General features: G+C 42.2%; 4 gene segments (V, D, J or C); 2 read left to right on the top strand and 2 right to left on the bottom strand.

Moving 5' to 3' along the window:
• Positions 1–1660: 1660 nt before the first annotated feature.
• Positions 1661–2151, bottom strand: LOC115367918 (Ig kappa chain V region 3381-like). The segment is given in 2 exon segments: positions 1661–1992; positions 2100–2151. Coding segments are annotated over 2 exon segments (384 nt in total).
• Positions 2152–3610: 1459 nt separating this feature from the next.
• On the top strand, positions 3611–8741 carry LOC115367537 (Ig kappa chain V-III region MOPC 321-like). The segment is given in 4 exon segments: positions 3611–3662; positions 3879–4177; positions 6934–6967; positions 8336–8741. Coding segments are annotated over 4 exon segments (714 nt in total).
• Positions 8742–10232: 1491 nt separating this feature from the next.
• LOC115367917 (Ig kappa chain V region 3381-like) lies at positions 10233–12745 on the bottom strand (the record flags this gene model as incomplete). The annotated part of the segment is given in 2 exon segments: positions 10233–10473; positions 12651–12745. Coding segments are annotated over 2 exon segments (336 nt in total), but the record flags the coding sequence as incomplete, so codon positions are not given.
• A 1661-nt stretch (positions 12746–14406) lies between these two features.
• LOC115367536 (Ig kappa chain V region Mem5-like) lies at positions 14407–19733 on the top strand. The segment is given in 4 exon segments: positions 14407–14455; positions 14672–14959; positions 17901–17948; positions 19402–19733. Coding segments are annotated over 4 exon segments (714 nt in total).
• The last annotated feature ends 226 nt before the right edge of the window (positions 19734–19959 follow it).

The raw sequence follows: 19959 nt of genomic DNA, 5'->3' as shown, positions 1-19959 counted from the left end.
CACGACAACATTTTGTCCAAAAGACCCTGAAGAGAGAGAAGAAACACTGGACATGAAATGTTGAGCTGAAACTCAGCTGCACTCCAAATGATTTTCACATCACAGAAAAATGATTTTCCTCACCCTGAGTGAAGCAGAGGAGAGTCCAGATGAGGATGGAGCTCAAAGTCATGTTTGGATGAGGAGGATTTCTGGGGCTTCTGTTGTCATGAAGGACAGCTGTCAGTCATCCAGTCTTCAACTCTCAGGACTATAAACTCTCCCAGAGCACTGGAGCATGGTGCTGCTGATGCAAAGTGGCTCTCTATGGAAATGCTCTGACCCACTGCAACAGGGACACACATTACTCTCCATTGACTCTTTACTGATATTTTAATAAAGACAGTTTCTATCTACATTTGGCTTGACATGTTTAATCCAAGAATGTCCTTTGTTTTGTTTTATTGTGGCACAGTTTGATAGATTTTTAACTTTATTATATCAGCTAGGTTTCAAAAAGTAAAATGAATTTCAGTCAGGTCAATCCTTTCACAGTGAGAGAGCCGTGTCATCAAGACAACCATGAGGTTTTCAATGAATCAGTCGCTCTCTGGACTTTTAGTGGAGAAACAAAACTGATTGTTGGAAAAATGTTTCTGCATACTTGTTAAATATGATATGATTCATTAAATCCTGTTTCCTCCTTTCACCATGATGTCTGACTCAGCTGCTTTATTGCACTTTTCTTTACACATTGTGGACAAACTGAGAAAAGTCAACAACTTACATGTCAGTAAAGAGTGAAAACAGCATTACTTCCTTTGCTGTGTTATACTATACTGATTGGTACATTTCACTTTTTAACCTGAAATTCTGAGCTCAGTGAAAACTAACTTGAGCAGAATGTGGATAAAAATGAGGGAAAGAAAAAATAAATCAATCTTAAAGTCCCCAAACCCCAAACCCAAATGTGTGTGAGGCCTGACATCTGCTGGCGGACATCAGGACACTGAATCGGTAACATGCTATTGGCTGGTTCCAGGTGATGTCATCTGCTGCAGAGCACAACAGGTGGTGACATCACCTGCCTGAAATCACAGATCAGCCAATTACAGTTGGCCAGTTGAGCTCACATCTTCTCATAAGTAGACATGAGGCCTTAAAGGACCATCCCAGTGACTCTGAATGTTCAGGGTCAAATCTACAAAATGTTTCTGCTGATCTTTTCCCAAAACAAGCAGTGGTATTTAAGAACTCACATACCATTTTTCCTCACTTTTATTACAGCCATTGGTTTCCATTCATTCCACTATGACATGAAAATGGACTTTCAGAGACTTCGAGCTGTCATTCAGCAGTGGTTTGGGGGTCGGAATCAGGGCAGCTCACTTTGCTCCATGTTGTTGTGCTTTTAATGTTTCTGATTAGGCTTCTTCACTGGAACTGTCCTCTTCATTTGGGGGAACATTCAGCTTGTTGAGGTGGGAGGTGGCTGTTTGAAGCTCAGAGGGAAAACTGACACTGACACTATCAACAAGATGATACAGTGTGTGTTTTCTTTGTGTGTGTGTGTGTGTGTGTCCTCAGTGAACTGTATCAGTCCCTGCAGTAGCTTCCAGCTGCAGCAGTCACTTCAGTTTCTGTTCAGTCTGACTGAGGGAGGTTTTTGTACAATGCTTTTTCACTGTGTGAACAGATACTGACTGTTGATATAATGTTGACTCTGACAGTAGTAAACTGCTGCATCTTCAGCCTGGACTCCACTGATGGTCAGAGTGAAGTCACTCCCTGATCCACTGCCTGTAAAACGATCTGGAATCCCTGATTGACGAGTATTAGCATAGTAAATGAGGAGTTTAGGAGCTTCTCCATCTCTCTGTTGGTACCAGGCTAAAAGGTGGTAGCTGTTCCACACTCGAACAGCCGGGCTGGTTTTACATGTGATGGTGGCGGAGGCTCCCAGAGCAGCCCTCACTGCTCCAGGCTGAGTCACTGTGACCTGGCCTCTGGACTCTGAGGACACACAGACAAAAACAGAAAGCAGCGTCATGCTTTTCTCTGCTTCATTTCAGAGGGACGGATCTTCATAGAGGAGAGGACTTTGATTCTCTGGACTTTACCTGTCAAGCAGCAGCAGAGGAGAGTCCAAATGAGGATGGAGCTCAAAATCATGTTTTGATGAGGAGGATTTCTGGGGCTTCTGTTGTCATGAAGGACAGCTGTCAGTCATCCAGTCTTCAACTCTCAGGACTATAAACTCTCCCAGAGCACTGGAGCATGGTGCTGCTGATGCAAAGTGGCTCTCTATGGAAATGCTCTGACCCACTCCAACAGGGACACACATTACTCTCATCAGGATGTTTCTAAATGTGTAAATTAATTTAATATCTGACAGCTTCTTTTTCCAGATTTCTGCAGAACAAACACATATTAATGTACATTTACTTTGACTTTTCTTTCAACAAATTAAAAAAGTACTTTAAAATGTGTTAAAAATCTGATTTTCCTCTATTTTTGCCCCACTTTTTGAAAAAAGTACTATGTATTAACTGATGTAGAAAAGAAAGTTTTTAAATATCTTTAAATATTTTCTCCTTTTATTTCCAGTGTGATGTAAAGGTTGTCAGCTCATACCATGTTAGTGTGCTGATGTGCGTGAGAGGCTTCTTAAAGGGAAGTGAAACAGTGTGTGAGTGAGTGACTGCTGGAGCATAAAAACCATCTGAAAGAAACTCCTTAAAGCCTGATGCTTCAGGAGAATCAGCTTCTTCTCCAAGCAGCTGACTGCTGCTCCAAGCCTCATCCAGACGGCCCAAAATGTCTCTGCTCTATAGAGGCCTCCAACATCAGGAGTCCGTTTTGCCTTCCCATCATCTTTCTCTCAACACTGCTTCTTCTCTCCATTTCTATCAACATTATTCCCTGAGGTTGAAACCACCCACATAACGTCCACACACTCAGGCCAAGTTTCTGCTGGCCTCCTTCACTTTTCTCACATCTTCCATATTCAGAGCCTCAACCATAGAGTTCAACCTGTCTGCTTCCCCCTGCATATTCCACCTGTTGTTCTCCTCACAATGTTCTGGTCTTCTCACTGAAATGGACAGAGACCAATCAAACCTACTGACCTCATGTTTATTCATCAGATGTATCCGTCTCTCAGTCCATTTGAAAGCCTGGCAAACTGCCTCTCCCTTTAAAGATCTGAGATTCCTGCTCTTTCTGATCTGCTCTTCAGCTCAGAAAGCGCTCACCTAGCTACCTGCCCCTGGTTCCATTCACACTGACGGCAAATCCTCCACGTCCTAAATCAAGCTGCTTTTCCAGCCGTTCCTTCAGCATTGGAGTCACTATTCCAGCTTCTCACCATGGTGTTTCTCAACACATTATCCTCGTCATGAGTCACTTGTCTTCAGCAGTTTCCAGCTCAGATCTGAAAGACCTTTGTTATTCACAGTCACCTCTATCTTCTCAGCAAGGTTTTGGGGGTCCGCTGTTCCCTGGAGGATCATTCAAATAGTTGTGTGTGTTTGCATATGTGTCCTGCCTCTCTGCTCTCCACCCGTTAAGAGGCCAGTGTTGATCAGTGGCTGTCCAGGCCTTTCAGAGCCACTGACACGCCGGCAGCACAATGATGATGTCACAGATTCTCCTGCTGGGCACCCTGGGGCTCCTTGTTCAGGGTGAGACTCTCTTCTGAAAACTTGGCTTCAGGATGCAACCAGCTTTACCACAATCATCTTCTGCTGTGATGGAGAAACACTGAGACCAGCAGCATTCACCTTCTTCCATCTGTTCTCCATGTTAAAGAAATCCTCCTCTTCTGTTTTCATATTCATCATCTTTCTCCAAGCTGTATTTGTCTCAATAACCCTTCTGTTCTTTTGGATATTTTCCAGATTCATCAGGAGAAATCACTCTGACTCAGTCTCCTGGATCTCAGTCTGTTAGTCCAGGACAGACTGTCTCTATCAGATGTAAAGCCAGTACAAGTGTTAGTAGCTATCTCGCCTGGTACCTTCAGAAACCTGGAGAAGCTCCTAAACTCCTGATATATCGTGCCACAACCCTTCAGTCTGGAGTTTCAAGTCGTTTTAGTGGAAGTGGATCTGTGACTGACTTCACTCTGACCATCAGTGGAGTCCAGGCTGAAGATTCAGGAGTTTACTACTGTCAGCAGTATAGCAGCACACCGTTCACACAGTGAAACAATGTCGTACAAAAACCTCCCTCAACTGGAGAGGAACTGATCTGACTCAACAGCTGCAGAGACACTAAAACACAATGGACTTTGTTAGAAAGACACAAATTCAGAACAGATTTTGTTAATTTTTTGTAATCATTTGAAGTGTAAGACATTCCTGATTTTTCCCATTTTTTCACATTTACAAAGGGGACTTTCTTTTGGGGTTTTTTTCAGCTGTTTTTTTTTTAATTCAGAAATGCTGCTGTTCAATCACACTCGAAGAATTCAAACACATTGCATAATTAAGTATTTCAGTTTACATTAAAGACAAATGTGATTCTGCTGGTGTGTTCACACGTCTCCCTCTGAACATCACACACCGTATGGCAGGTCAACTGTTGCCTCCATTTGAAAACAGCATTTTTGTCCTCACTAGGATCCTGTAGGAATGATCACTGCATCTCTCCAAACAGCTGATTGGTCAGCTGATTGGCTGAGACTTTACCTGTTTGGATCAGAAAGCCTGGACAAAAACCGAGCCGCAGCAGGTTAGTTCTGTGACATCAGTTACCATGGCGACCCAGCTGGGCTTGAGGTGAGCCTCGTCCGTGACCCTGTTAAACCAGGTTGAAGCTACAAGTTAGCTCGCTCAATCACTGACCCTGCTCCGTGACTCAGGACCCAGTTCTGTTCATATTTGACCTTTTCATGCCGACCTCCAACCTGCTGAGAGTCGACTTCCCAACCAGCGCCACCATGTGGCTTGTTCCTGCTCAGGACGACATGATCTCCAAAGCCCCCAGCACATTATTTACAGGTTAGAGGGCCCTCCCTTGACCCAGGGCCACACACACACACACACACACACACACACACATTGAGCCTCAGGTCAGGAAGCTGAACAACACTCTGTCCGTGAGGATTTTTCCAGGCACAGCAGAACTCTCTGATCTTAAGGAGACTATGAGACCCTGGAATGAGCACAATATTCATGTCACATTCATCCAGTTATATTCTGTCAATTTAGGCTTTATTCACCGTGTTGAAAATGTTATTAAGATCAAATTCACCATCATGAGAAATGACAAACAATATCTGTAAGGTTTCCCATATTAACAATCTACAATTATGTTTAAGCAAGTTTAGTTTAGTTTAGGGCTGCTCCTTGTCTACTGTTTGTGATCTTTTTGGACAGGATTTCAAGGCGCAGTCACTTTGGTGACCACAGGATTTCGTCCCTGCTCTTTGCAGATGATGTGGTCCTGCTGGCCTCATCAGCCTGTGACCTCCCAGCATGCACTGAGGCAGTTTGCAGCCAAGAGTGAAGTGGTCAGGATGAGGATCAGCAGCTCTAAGTCCAAGGCCATGGTTCTCTTTCAGAAAAAGGTGTTTTGCCCTTTCTAATTGAGGAGTGAGTTGCGTCCTCAAGTGGAGGAGTTAAAGTCTCAGGGTTTTGTTTGACAATTGAGGGGAGAATGGAGCGGGAGATCCACAGGCAGATCGGGGCAGCAGCAGCAGTTGTAGTCACTGTACCGGACCATCATGGTGAAGAAGGAGCTGAGTCAGAAGGCAAGGCTCTCGATTTACTGGTCGATCTTTGTTCCAACCCTCACCTGTGGTCACGAGCTCTGGGTGGTGACCGAAAGAATGAGATCGCAGGTACCAGTGGCAGAAATGAGTTTGCTCTGCAGGGTGGCCGGGTGCACCCTTAGGGATAGTGTGAGGAGCTCGGAGTAGAGCCGCTGACCCTCCACATTGAAAGGAGCTGGCTGAGGTGGTTCAGGGATCTAGTCAGGATGCCTCCTGGTCGCCCCCCGGTGGAGGTGTTCTGGGCACGACCACCTGGGAAGAGGCCATAGGGAAGACCCAGGACACGCTGGGAGGAGATTATGTATCCCGGCTGGCCTGGAAACACCTTGGGATCCCCCAGGAGGAGCTGCTGGATGTGGCCCTGGAAAAGGTAATTTGGGCTGACCTCCTCAGCTCGCTGCCACGACAACCTGGCTCTGGAAAAGAGGCCAAAAAAGAATGAATGAATGAATGAATGAATGAAGTTTAGTCTGATGATTCTAAAGATGTTTTCAAAATGTTTTTTTCTGTTTAATTGACTTGGAGAGACATGAATATCACTTAACAAGTTTTACAAGATTCTGCAAAAATCTAATTAATGAGGGTTTAAAATTGGTCCAGTTTGATAGTTTAGCTGATTGTTCCATCAGCTGGTCAGTTTTGGTCGCTGAGACTGAGGAGAGTTTGTTGTTTTCAAAGTGAGAGAGCCGTGTCTCTCTACAGTCAGAGGTTTTTGTACGGCGGCTCAATGAGTTTGTATCACTGTGGTACACTTTTGGTGGTGGAACCAGACTGGAGTTTGGAAGTAAGTTTAATTATTTCATGTTCTTACCAATCCATGAGAAAAATATTCATTTTTTCATATCATTTGCACTTCATGAAACAAACTGCCGTACTTGATTTTCCGTGTTAATATCTGATTTTAAGCCAACAGTGATCTCTAAGTAGTGAAATCAGAGGAGACATTGAAAAACTGAATCCAAATGATTGATCACATTTCTTTAATTGAGTTAATTTAAGTTATTTTCAATTAAGTTCATTAGAACGGAAAGAGAAAGCATTTATTCCAGAATATTTCTTTAAAGTGGCATCTTGAGGGCTTGTAGTTGTTGCTTTCTCTGACAAAGTGAGAGAGCCGTGTCTCTCTACAGTCAGAGGTTTTTGTACGGCGGCTCAATGAGTTTGTATCACTGTGGTTGACTTTTGGTGGAGGAACCAGACTGGATGTTGGAAGTAAGTGTAATTATTTCATGTTCTTACCAATCCATTAGAAAAATATTTATTTTTTCATATTATTTGAACCTTATGAAAAAAACTGCCATGCTTGACTTTCTGTGTTAAGTTCTGATTTTAAACCAACAGTGATCTCTAAGTAGTGAAATCAACTTTATTAAAATGAAATTCATTAGAAACAGAAGAGAAGGCATTTATTCCAGATTATTTCTTTAAAGTGGCATCTTGAGGGCTTGTAGTTGTTGCTTTCTCTGACAAAGTGAGAGAGCCGTGTCTCTCTACAGTCAGAGGTTTTTGTACGGCGGCTCAATGAGTTTGTATCACTGTGGTGGACTTTTGGTGGAGGAACCAGACTGGATGTTGGAAGTAAGTTTCTGCACAAATATTAAATATCATGTAATGTGTTACTGCTGCTGGGTTACTTTTATTCTTCTGTGTGAGTGTTAGTGGTTGGTTTTAACATGTATTTTGTTAACTTCCATCACTTATAGTCACGGTTTTTTCTTGTCTCTTTTTCTCCTTAACCACTTAGTTTGACTCAGTACTTCTTTAGACTTTTCATTATAAATTGTGAAAAATGTTTACAACTGACCAGCTTGAAAGTTAGAAAAGTTGAATGCAAAGCTTTGGTTCCTTCAGACAGTTTGACCAAATTGATTTTATTTTAGTATTTTTACATGACATGTGAAGATGAATGAAAACTAATTTGAAGAGAGTGGGGATCAAGATTAAAATCTGAAAATGTAGCCAAATTTCACATTCTTAATTTCATCTCATATTTTTTTCACATGTGGGATGAAAATAATTTGATATATTACTTTGTGTGTTTGTTGACTGGAATCAGTTTTGCTGAACAGAATTTTGTGGCTCTATAATCTTTTTGGCTGAAAATGCTCAACAAAGGTTTATCTCAGTTAAAGATGTTCTTGTTCAGATTTCTTCAAAACATCCACTATTTTAGTGTGCATTCATTTTAACTTTAAATAAAACACAATTTGTAATGACAAAAACTGTAAATTATTGAGACTGTGAAGTTCCATGTTTTTTTTCTATTCCCTAATTTGTTTAAGAAACATGGCATTAGTGATAATTTTTATGGAGTAGCCAAATAATTTTCATTTTTATCTGTTATGTATATTGATGTATTTCTGTTCATATGAGGACTCTTTCTGTGCTGATGTGCATGAGAGGCTTCTTAAAGGGAAGTGAAACAGGGTGTGAATGAGTGACTGCTGGAGCATAAAAACCATCTGACAGAAAGTCCTTAAAGGGGAAAATGGACTCTCACACAGTAAAGGTGTCCAACCGCCCGCTGACTGACTGCCAGCTGCTTATTTCCCGCCCTCTAAGCTGATTGGTGTCTCCTAGGTGACGCCCCTCCCACCCTGACGGTGCTGCCCCCCTCCAGAGAGGAGCTGCAGCAGGGGAGGGCCACGCTCATGTGCCTGGCCAACAAGGGCTTCCCCTCAGACTGGAGGCTGGCCTGGAAGGTGGACGGCAGCAGCAGCAGCAGCAGCAGCTGGGAGCAGAGCAGGAGCCCCGGGGTGCTGGAGAAGGACGGCCTCTACAGCTGGAGCAGCACCCTGAGGCTCACTGCAGACCAGTGGAGGAAGCTGGGCTCTGTCACCTGTGAGGCCACCCAGGGCTCCCAGTCTCCGCAGGCCGAGACACTGAGGAGAGACCAGTGTCCCCAGTAACTGACCTGACTCACTGGGACTTCTGCTACTGGTTTCACTCTGCAGCTGCTCTCACTCTGCACTCTGCCTCATGTCTCTCTCTCTCTCTCTCTCTCTCTCTCTCTCTCTCTCTCTCTCTCTCTCTCTCTCGCTGTTTCTCTATTAAATCTTGAAATAACCATTGGTTTTTCTTGCTGTAATGCTGATACTCTATATATGTTAAAATAATAATAAAAAAAATCTTTTTAACAAATAAGTTGTGTCCTATGTCCTGATCTACACTGATATTAAAGCACGGGGATGGAGGAGTGGATTTTAGGTTCAGCTGGCACACATACTGTAAGATTTCCAAATGTAAATGAAGGTGTCAAACTTCAGGAAAGCTTCATTTAATTCAGAATAATGCTTCCCAGGCATAGTAGTGATTAGGCCAAGCATCTTTCATATGCTTTATTACTGCTTTTATTACTGGAGAAAACTTGCTGTCATTGTTCTCACTATTCACAGTTATAAAAATAAAAAATGATATCATCAGCATATAGGAATGAGTGCTAGTTTGAACAATGACATAAATTTAAAGGAATGGCACTATTAATCTTCACCTCACACTGTTTACAGAAGTCACACAGCATAATCAAGGACCCTTTCCACCCTGCCCACCACCTTTTTGAACTTTTGCCATCTGGCAGAAGACACAGATCCATCAAAACATGCACCACACGATTCTGGAACAGTTTTTATCCCACAGCCATAACCACACTGAACAGTGACACAACACTAATGTAACATGTAATCTGTTTAACAGACATTTTATTGCACTATTGGTATTAGCCTTAGCATACATTGTTACTGATGTGTATGTGACGTTTTCCTGTGTGTTCAGTGAATGGATGTTGATGTGTGGGGGATAAGCTGTTTGGATCATTCAGCAGTGGTTTGGGGGTCGGCATCAGTGCAGCTCACTTTGCTCCATGTTGTTGTGCTTTTAATGTTTCTGATTGGGCTTCTTCACTGGAACTGTCCTCTTCATTTGGGGGAACTTTCAGCTTGTTGAGGTGGGAGGTGGCTGTTTGAAGCTCAGAGGGAAAACTGACACTGACACTATGAACAAGATGATACAGTGTGTGTGTGTGTGTGTGTGTGTGTCCTCAGTGAACTGTATCAGTCCCTGCAGTAGCTTCCAGCTGCAGCAGTCACTTCAGTTTCTGTTCAGTCTGACTGAGGGAGGTTTTTGTACCACGCTTTTTCACTATCTTTTTCATGTATGTATAAGCATTAATAATGTGAATTACCTGTCATAAATAGTTGATTTTTTTTTTTCTTAAATTTGAATTTGATTATTTGATTCGTGTGAATGTTAATGAACCTGCTTGCAATAAAATATGACAGGGAAATATATTTGTTTTCCAAAAAAATTTAATATTACAAGTTTTAATTAATTCTAAGTATTTTATAATGTGTAAATAAATACTGATTTAAAAACTGATGCTGTGGCTTTATTTTCATTCCTCTAGAGTTTTAGTGTTTCTGCAGCTGTTGAGTCAGATCAGTTCCTCTCCAGCTGAGGGAGGTTTTTGTACAATGCTTTTTCACTGTGTGAACAGATACTGACTGTTGATATAGTGGTAACTCTGACAGTAGTAAACTGCTGCATCTTCAGCCTGGACTCCACTGATGGTCAGAGTGAAGTCACTCCCTGATCCACTGCCTTTAAAACGACTTGAAACTCCAGACTGACGGCTTGTAGCAGAATATATCAGGAGTTTAGGAGCTTCTCCAGGTTTCTGAAGGTACCAGGCGAGGTAGCCAGTATTTGTACTGACTTTACATCTGATGGAGACAGTCTGTCCTGCACTAACAGACTGAGATCCAGGAGACTGAGTCAGAGTGATTTCTCCTGATGAATCTGGAAAATATCCAAAAGAGCAGAAGGGTTATTGAGACAAATACAGCTTGGAGAAAGATAATGAATATGAAAACAGAAGAGGAGGATTTCTTTAACATGGAGAACAGATGGAAGAAGGTGAATGCTGCTGGTCTCAGTGTTTCTCCATCACAGCAGAAGATGATTGTGGTAAAGCTGGTTGCATCCTGAAGCCAAGTTTTCAGAAGAGAGTCTCACCCTGAACAAGGAGCCCCAGGGTGCCCAGCAGGAGAATGTGTGACATCATCATTGTGCTGCCGGCGTGTCAGTGGCTCTGAAAGGCCTGGACAGCCACTGATCAACACTGGCCTCTTAACGGGTGGAGAGCAGAGAGGCAGGACACATATGCAAACACACACACACACACACGCACACACACACACACACACTGAAAAACACATAGAGTCAGTGAAGTGCAACTGTCCACATGATGTCATGGTGTTTCTAGTAAATTATCATCATGTACATGGGATTATGAAATTATTATGCTGATCATGTGAATGTATTTAAATTTACTCATGCTTGTGTTTGTGAATGCTGGTCAAAGATTGACTATTATTTATGAATTTATTCAATTCAATTTAATTTAATTTAAACCTCCTATTATGTTTGGGGTCAATTTGACCCCAGCCAATGTTTAACGTCTCTAAATGAATGATTAACATCATTTTTTTTGCTTCATATTTAATGAGTGTTCCTAATGTAATGGGCACTACCGGGTAAACATGAAATTGACATGATGATATGTTTTCAATGTCCTGTTCACACTTTGTAACACATTGGTTATAAATAACAAAATCAATCGTTCTCAATATTTCTTTACAATTTCATCAATATTTCTTTCCAATTTCAGGTCAATCAGTGAGATTTTATGGTGATTTGCATATTTTTCCATTGTCGCGTAATAGGAATACTGGATGTATAAGTGGGGGTGGGAGGGAGTTATGTTTTATTTAAAGGCTATTTAGGTAATCAACAAAGAAACATAAAGTACCTGACACATTAACTTTGATAACAATTTTAGTTATAATAATTTTGTGGAAGTTTAAACTGCAAGGGTCAAATTGACCCCAAACATAAAAGAAGTTCAAAAATGTGAACATAACAGGAGGGTTAATTTAATTTGAAATCCTTATGCATTGTCTCTATTTACCTTTCTGTACTTTTCATGCGTTGTACTGAACTTTACTACACTGTCTCTGCACTGTACCAGCGTTGATAGAGGAGCTAAATAAATAAGTCGTACCTGAGTTTTGATTAATTTAAAGTCTGCTTTACTGGATAGTGACAGTAGAGACTGGCAAGAAAGACAGAGGAGAGAGGGGGCGGGACATGCAGCATAGGACCTGAGCCAGAATCAAACCCAGACCACTGCAATAACAATATGAAGTACGTGCTCTACCAGGTGATCCACAGGGACGCCCCACAAGGGGGAGCTATGGGGGGTTGGGGCACTATTCTAGTTACTAGTACAACTGATGACTTACTATTCTTAAATTCTTTTGGTCTCCACTCATTTTTTTTGTTGAAGACCTTTCAAGTTGTGCTAGAAGGCTCACGAAGAAGCAGAAACTTTACTTTGTTCATTATTACCGTTTGTTTGCATATCTGCAATTCTTTCAACAGCAATCTGGTATTGGTGCTCTATCATCAAATTTCTACATTCTCACCATCAAAAGTCTTTTGTGTGTGTTTCTGTATTTGTGTGTGTTCGTGTGTATTTATCTGTGTGTGTGTGTGTGTGTGTGTGTCCTCAGTGAACTGTATCAGTCCCTGTAGTAGCTTCCAGCTGCAGCAGTCACTTCAGTTTCTGTTCAGTCTGACTGAGGGAGGTTTTTGTACGACGCTTTTTCACTGTGTGAACAGCCACTGACTGTTGATTTTGTGTTCACTCACACAGTAGTAAACTGCTGCATCTTCAGCCTGGACTCCACTGATGGTCAGAGTGAAGTCACTCCCTGATCCACTGCCTGTAAAACGACCTGGAATCCCTGATGCTCGAGTATTAGCCCAGTAAATGAGCCGTTTAGGAGTTTCTCCATCTTTCTGTTGGTGCCAGGCTAAAATGTGTTTGCTGTCCCACACATTAACATTCTGGCTGGTTTTACATGTGATGGTGACGGAGGCTCCCAGAGCAGCCCTCACTGCTCCAGGCTGAGTCACTGTGACCTGGCCTCTGGACTCTGAGGACACACAGACAAAAACACAAAGCAGCGTCATGCTTTTCTCCGCTTCATTTCAGAGGGACGGATCTTCATAGAGGAGAGGACTTTGATTCTCTGGACTTTACCTGTCAAGCAGCAGCAGAGGAGAGTCCAGATGAGGATGGAGCTCAAAGTCATGTTTGGATGAGGAGGATTTCTGGGGCTTCTGTTGTCATGAAGGACAGCTGTCAGTCATCCAGTCTTCAACTCTCAGGACTATAAACTCTCCCAGAGCACTGGAGCATGGTGCTGCTGATGCAAAGTGGCTCTCTATGGAAATGCTCTGACCCACTCCAACAGGGACACACGTTGCTCTCATAAGGATGTTTCTAGATGTGTATATCATTTTAACATACTGCCTCATAGCTGCTTTTTCAAATTTCTCAAGAAAAAAAAAAAAAAAAAACCTGAGCTAACATAATAACCGTCTTTATAAATGTAATTTTACTTTGACCCTTTAAAAAAACTTTGTACTTGAAAATGTGTTAAAAATCATATTTTCCTCTTTTAACATCTTCTTGAAATAAAGTAACACATGTCAACTGATATACAAAAGGAAGTTTTTAATATTGTCAAATATCTGCTCTATTTATTTCCAGTGTAATGTAAAGTATTTCAGCTCCTATCATGTTTGTGTGCTGATGTGCATGAGAGGCTTCTTAAAGGGAAGTGAAACAGTGTGTGAGTGAGTGACTGCTGGAGCATAAAAACCATCTGACAGAAACTCCTTAAAGCCTGATGCTTCAGGAGCATCAGCTTCTTCTCCAAGCAGCTGACTGCTGCTCCAAGCCTCATCCAGACGGCCCAAAATGTCTCTGCTCTATAGAGGCCTCCAACATCAGGAGTCCGTTTTGCCTTCCCATCATCTTTCTCTCAACACTGCTTCTTCTCTCCATTTCTATCAACATTATTCCCTGAGGTTGACACCACCCACATAACGCCCACACACTCAAGCCAAGTTTCTGCTGGCCTCCTTCACTTTTCTCACATCTTCCATATTCAGAGCCTCAACCATAGAGTTCCACCTGTCTGCTTCCCCCTGCATATTCCACCTGTTCTTCTCCTCACAATGTTCTGGTCTTCTCACTGAAATGGACCGACACCAATCAAACCCACCCACCTCATGTTTATTCATCAGATGGATCCGTCTCTCAGTCCATTTGAAAGCCTGGTAAACTGCCTCTCCCTTTAAAGATCTGAGATTCCTGCTCTTTCTGATCTGCTCTTCAGCTCAGAAAGCGCTCACCTAGCTACCTGCCCCTGGTTCCATTCACACTGACGGCAAATCCTCCACGTCCTAAATCAAGCTGCTTCTCCAGCCGTTCCTTCAGCATTGGAGTCACTATTCCAGCTTCTCACCATGGTGTTTCTCAACACATTATCCTCGTCATGAGTCACTTGTCTTCAGCAGTTTTTCTCTGTTGCCGCTCAGATGTGAAAGACCTTTGTTATTCACAGTCACCTCTATCTTCTCAGCAAGGTTTTGGGGGTCCGCTGTTCCCTGGAGGATCATTCAAATAGTTGTGTGTGTTTGCATATGTGTCCTGCCTCTCTGCTCTCCACCCGTTAAGAGGCCAGTGTTGATCAGTGGCTGTCCAGGCCTTTCAGAGCCACTGACACGCCGGCAGCACAATGATGATGTCACAGATTCTCCTGCTGGGCACCCTGGGGCTCCTTGTTCAGGGTGAGACTCTCTTCTGAAAACTTGGCTTCAGGATGCAACCAGCTTTACCACAATCATCTTCTGCTGTGATGGAGAAACACTGAGACCAGCAGCATTCACCTTCTTCCATCTGTTCTCCATGTTAAAGAAATCCTCCTCTTCTGTTTTCATATTCATCATCTTTCTCCAAGCTGTATTTGTCTCAATAACCCTTCTGCTCTTTTGGATATTTTCCAGATTCATCAGGAGAAATCACTCTGACTCAGTCTCCTGGATCTCAGTCTGTTAGTCCAGGACAGACTGTCTCTATCAGATGTAAAACCAGTACAAGTCTTAGCTCCCTCGCCTGGTACCTTCAGAAACCTGGACAAGCTCCTAAACTCCTGATATATCATGCCACAACCCTTCAGTCTGGAGTTTCAAGTCGTTTTAGTGGAAGTGGATCTGGGACTGACTTCACTCTGACCATCAGTGGAGTCCAGGCTGAAGATTCAGGAGTTTACTACTGTCAGCACTATTACAGCAGGCCGCCCACACAGTGAAACAACGTTGTACAAAAACCTCCCTCAGCTGGAGAGGAACTGATCTGACTCAACAGCTGCAGAGACACTAAAACCGTATAGACTTTCCTTTAAAGACACAAAGTCAGAATTTGAGTTTGTAATTTAAAATTTTACTCTTTCATTTGTTTGTTTTTTTATTCAGAAATAATGCTTTTTAGACATCTGAAAATAACTCAAACACGGTGCAAAACTTTTATCAACTGAAGAGAGAATTTATTTTGTAATGTTAAAGCATTTACATATTCTATGTTGCTCCATTGTCCACTCGCTCCATCAAATCAGGTTTTTCGAAGATATTCATGAGCAGGTTCATATGAAAGACATCACATGCCATACGGACAGTTTCAGACAGGGTGAAATAGGATTAAAATACTGTATTGATCTGAATATAAGACGATATTTTTTTCCATTGAAAATGCCCTGAAAAAACGCCCTCGTCTAATATTGGGGGTCTAAGCAAATACACATGTTTTGTACTTGCATGTTCCGTGCTTGAATGCAGTACACTTCCCCCGCTCTGGCACGGTTGGAAGGGGTGTGCTCCAGCACGGTACGGGTGTTCATGCACGAGCACATGCACGGTCACGCACGCAGCGCGAACGTGGATACAACATAAATCATGCAACTTTCCTCCTGCCTCCGCAAAATCGATTAACGCGCGCAATCAATAATCAACCATGTTGTCTGTGTCGCTGTCCATGGTGCTGCTGAAACCGCGTATAAACAAAAGTTGATTTATGATCAAAGGTATATATGGCAGTCTGTGTGTGCCGCGCACCTGTCAGATCTGGCAGACCTGACCGGGTGGGCGTGGTGCCGACCGAGGCACCTGCCGGCATCAGGTAGGCCGGCCGGTGTGCGCCGCCACCCGGTTGAATGTAGCAGCCAGCTGACATGTCGCTCCGGCTGTCAGTTGGACGCTTTCTGAAGTTACCTCCGAAACTGTCAAGGTAAACAAACATCCCTTAACCCTGGCCCTGAGTGCAGTGTGAGACGGTGGCGGTCTCAGAAAGAAGAGCTAAAAAATGCCCACAGCCAGAGAAGGACTTTTCGTGGTCCACAAACTGGTCGATTCAACGAGATTGACAGGAGGGTGTGCGATTTTGTGAATGAGAAACGTAGTGAAGGACTGCCTGTTACGAGGGCTGTGATGCAGCAAAAAGCACTTGAAGTTGCCACAGAGCTCAACATACCCCGCACTGAGTTTAAAGCTAGCATGGGCTGGTGTCGCATAATGTCCATATAAAAAGTGTATTTCCAAAAAAGGGTCTTGAAAAAGAGGGGTCATCTAAAAATCAGGGTCGTCTTATATTCAGATCAATACGGTATTGATCCCCAAGGCAAAGTTAGGTTGACAAGCCGTATGACAAAAAAGGGACATAAACAATAAAAGCCATAGTAAATAGGTTTATTTGTGGGATTGCATTGATCTTTACTTATACTGTATATACTTTCATTTTCTATTCCTTTAGTCAGCAGGATTTTCCTTATAGCGACTAGACTGATGGCAGGCAAGGACTCAGTTACATGACTCAACAAAGTCAGCCAACAGTGTTTACTTGCAGATGTTCATCACACAGGTTGACAGGCAGAACATCAGGGAAACAGAGTCTGGCAAGGCCATGACTAAAGCCAGGTCAAAAATACACTGAGAGAATAACACAGTACAGATAAAGCTGGTGTGACTGACACAGTGTTCAAAGACTGACTGCCTCAAAGTGAAGGGAACACAGAGACTAAATACACTAAGTAATGGGACACAGGTGAAACTCATCAGGGCGTGGCAGCATAATCACAGTGGAGTGAACACACAGGGCAGGAAGTCAAGTTGTCAGAAAGGATTTCAACAATAAAACAATGAATGAAAAAAAAGAAATAAGTTTGGAAGCAGGGCGAGACGTTACACCATAAAGTTTACAAGAAGTCCTGTTTTACTGCCAGAGGGCTCCAAATGGTCCAATCCAGAGCATGTTGATATGGAAACATCTGTATGCCTGATGTTCAGCTGCTGGCTGTGGGGTTGAGGCCAAACTATCTGCCTCAGGTGTTTTCAGCCACCATTGTTTTCCTTGTGTACGTTTCACCGTCGGCAGTGGTGATGTCACTCAGTCCACCATCACGGATCTTCAGACACGGCATCACAGCACACTCCTCATAATAAATGGAGATTTGAATCATGTTAAAAGCTGCAAGACCCTGAAGAACTTCATCCAGAACGTGACCTGCAACATTAGAGGAGATGAGACCTTGGACTTCCTGTCTGCTGATGTTAAGGAGGCATACAGCGCCGTACAGTGCTACCAAAACATCCATCTCTGATATAATAACTGATGGAGAGCAAAGTGCTTCTGCAGGTCTGCACACACGTCTCCATGTGAACAGCACAATCTGTACGGCAGGTCGACTGACGCTTTCATTTGAATGCAGCATTTTTGTCCACACCGGGATCCTGTAGGGAAGCAGCTGAATGGGTGGATGGTTTACACGTTTGGATCAGTGAGCCTAGACAAAAGCTGCTCCACAGCAGGTTAGCTCTGTGGAAACAGTTACCATAGCAACCCATGTTGTAAAGCCTCAAGCTGTAGTTTTAAAAATGATCAAAGATATGTCATGTAGTTTTTGGTTGATACATGCATGTTTTCTCCAAGAATGTTAACTGTCATGTTTTACATTACTGGTAAAGAAAAAAAAATTCACTGCCAAAAATTAAATATATTTTCAAAAATAAATGTAATCAATATTGATAATTTTTGACATAGTTTGATGGCTAGTGATGATATGTCAGTCATTTGTTATTAAGTTTTAAAACCTGAGGCTGATCTCAGTGAGTTTGTTGTTTTCAAAGTGAGAGAGCCGTGTCTCTCTACAGTCAGAGGTTTTTGTACGGCGCCTCAATGAGTTTGTATCACTGTGGTTGACTTTTGGTGGAGGAACCAGACTGGATGTTGGAAGTAAGTTTAATTATTTCATGTTCTTATCAATCCATGAGAAAAATATGTACTTTTTCATATTATTTGCACTTCATGAAACAAACTGCCATACTTGACCTTTCATGTTAATATCTGATTTTAAGCTAACAGTGATCTCAAAATAGTGAAATCAGAGCAGACTTTGAAAAACTGAATCCAAATGATCGGTTAAATTTCTTTAATTTGAGGAAATTTTAAGTTTATTAAAATGATGTTCATTGGAACCAGAAGAGAAAGCATTTATTCCAGATTATTTCTTTAAAGTGGCATCTTGAGGGCTTGTAGTTGTTGCTTTCTCTGACAAAGTGAGAGAGCCGTGTCTCTCTACAGTCAGAGGTTTTTGTACAGCGGCTCAATGAGTTTGTATCACTGTGGTTGACTTTTGGTGGAGGAACCAGACTGGATGTTGGAAGTAAGTTTCTGCACAAATATTAAATATCATGTAATGTGTTACTGCTGCTGGGTTACTTTTATTCTTCTGTGTGAGTGTTAGTGGTTGGTTTTAACATGTATTTTGTTTATTTTCATCACTTACAGTCACTGTTTTTCTTGTCTGTTTTTCTCCTTAACCACTTAGTTTGACTCAGTACTTCTTTAGACTTTTCATTATAAATTGTGAAAAATGTTTAAAACATACCAGCTTCAAAGTTAGAAAAGTTGAATGCAAAGCTTTGGTTCCTTTAGACCGTTTGACCAAACTGATTTTAATTTAGTATTTTTACATGACATGTGAAGCTGAATGAAAACTAATTTGAACCGAGTGGGGATCAGGATTAAAATCTGAAAATGTAGCCAAATTTCTGATTCTTAATTTCATCTCATATTTTTTTTCACATATGGGATGAAAATAATTTGATGCATTACTTTGTTTTTTTGCTGGTTGAAATCAGTTTTGATGAACAGAATTTTGTGGCTTGAAAATGATTATGGCTGAAAATGCTCAACAAACATTTATCTCAGTTATAGATGCTCTTGTTCAGATTTCTTTAAAACAGACAATGTATTGTGCATTTACTTTGACTTTTAACAAAAAAAAAATAAATAAATAAAATAATTAATGCTGACAAATCAGTAAATTATTTAAACTGTAAAAATTAGATTTTATTTCTATTCTTTAAAATATTTAAGGACACACGCCATTATTGATGAGTGATAATTTTTATGGAGCAGCCAAATAATTTTCATTTTTAATATTTTATGTGTATTGACGTTTTTGTGTTCATATGAGGACTCTTTCTGTGCTGATGTGCATGAGAGGCTTCTTAAAGGGAAGTGAAACAGGGTGTGAGTGAGTGACTGCTGGAGCATAAAAACCATCTGACAGAAAGTCCTTAAAGGGGAAAATGGACTCTCACACAGTAAAGGTGTCCAACCGCCCGCTGACTGACTGCCAGCTGCTTATTTCCCACCCTCTAAGCTGATTGGTGTCTCCTAGGTGACGCCCCTCCCACCCTGACGGTGCTGCCCCCCTCCAGAGAGGAGCTGCAGCAGGGGAGGGCCACGCTCATGTGCCTGGCCAACAAGGGCTTCCCCTCAGACTGGAGGCTGGCCTGGAAGGTGGACGGCAGCAGCAGCAGCAGCAGCAGCTGGGAGCAGAGCAGGAGCCCCGGGGTGCTGGAGAAGGACGGCCTCTACAGCTGGAGCAGCACCCTGAGGCTCACTGCAGACCAGTGGAGGAAGCTGGGCTCTGTCACCTGTGAGGCCACCCAGGGCTCCCAGGCTCCACAGACCGAGACACTGAGGAGAGACCAGTGTCCCCAGTAACTGACCTGACTCACTGGGACTTCTGCTACTGGTTTCACTCTGCAGCTGCTCTCACTCTGCACTCTGCCTCATGTCTCTCTATCTGTCTCTCTCTCTCTCTCATTAAAACTTTAAATAATCATTTATTTTTCTTGCTGTAATGCTGATACTCTATATATGTTAAAATAATAAAAAAAAATCTTTTTAACAAATAAGTTGTGTCCTTTTTCCTGATAAACACTGATATTAA

This window comes from Myripristis murdjan, chromosome 11 (genome assembly GCF_902150065.1).
Source record: "Myripristis murdjan chromosome 11, fMyrMur1.1, whole genome shotgun sequence".
Lineage (NCBI taxonomy): Eukaryota > Metazoa > Chordata > Actinopteri > Holocentriformes > Holocentridae > Myripristis > Myripristis murdjan.
Note: the sequence above shows the minus strand (reverse complement) of the source record. Positions and strands in the feature narration are given on the sequence as shown.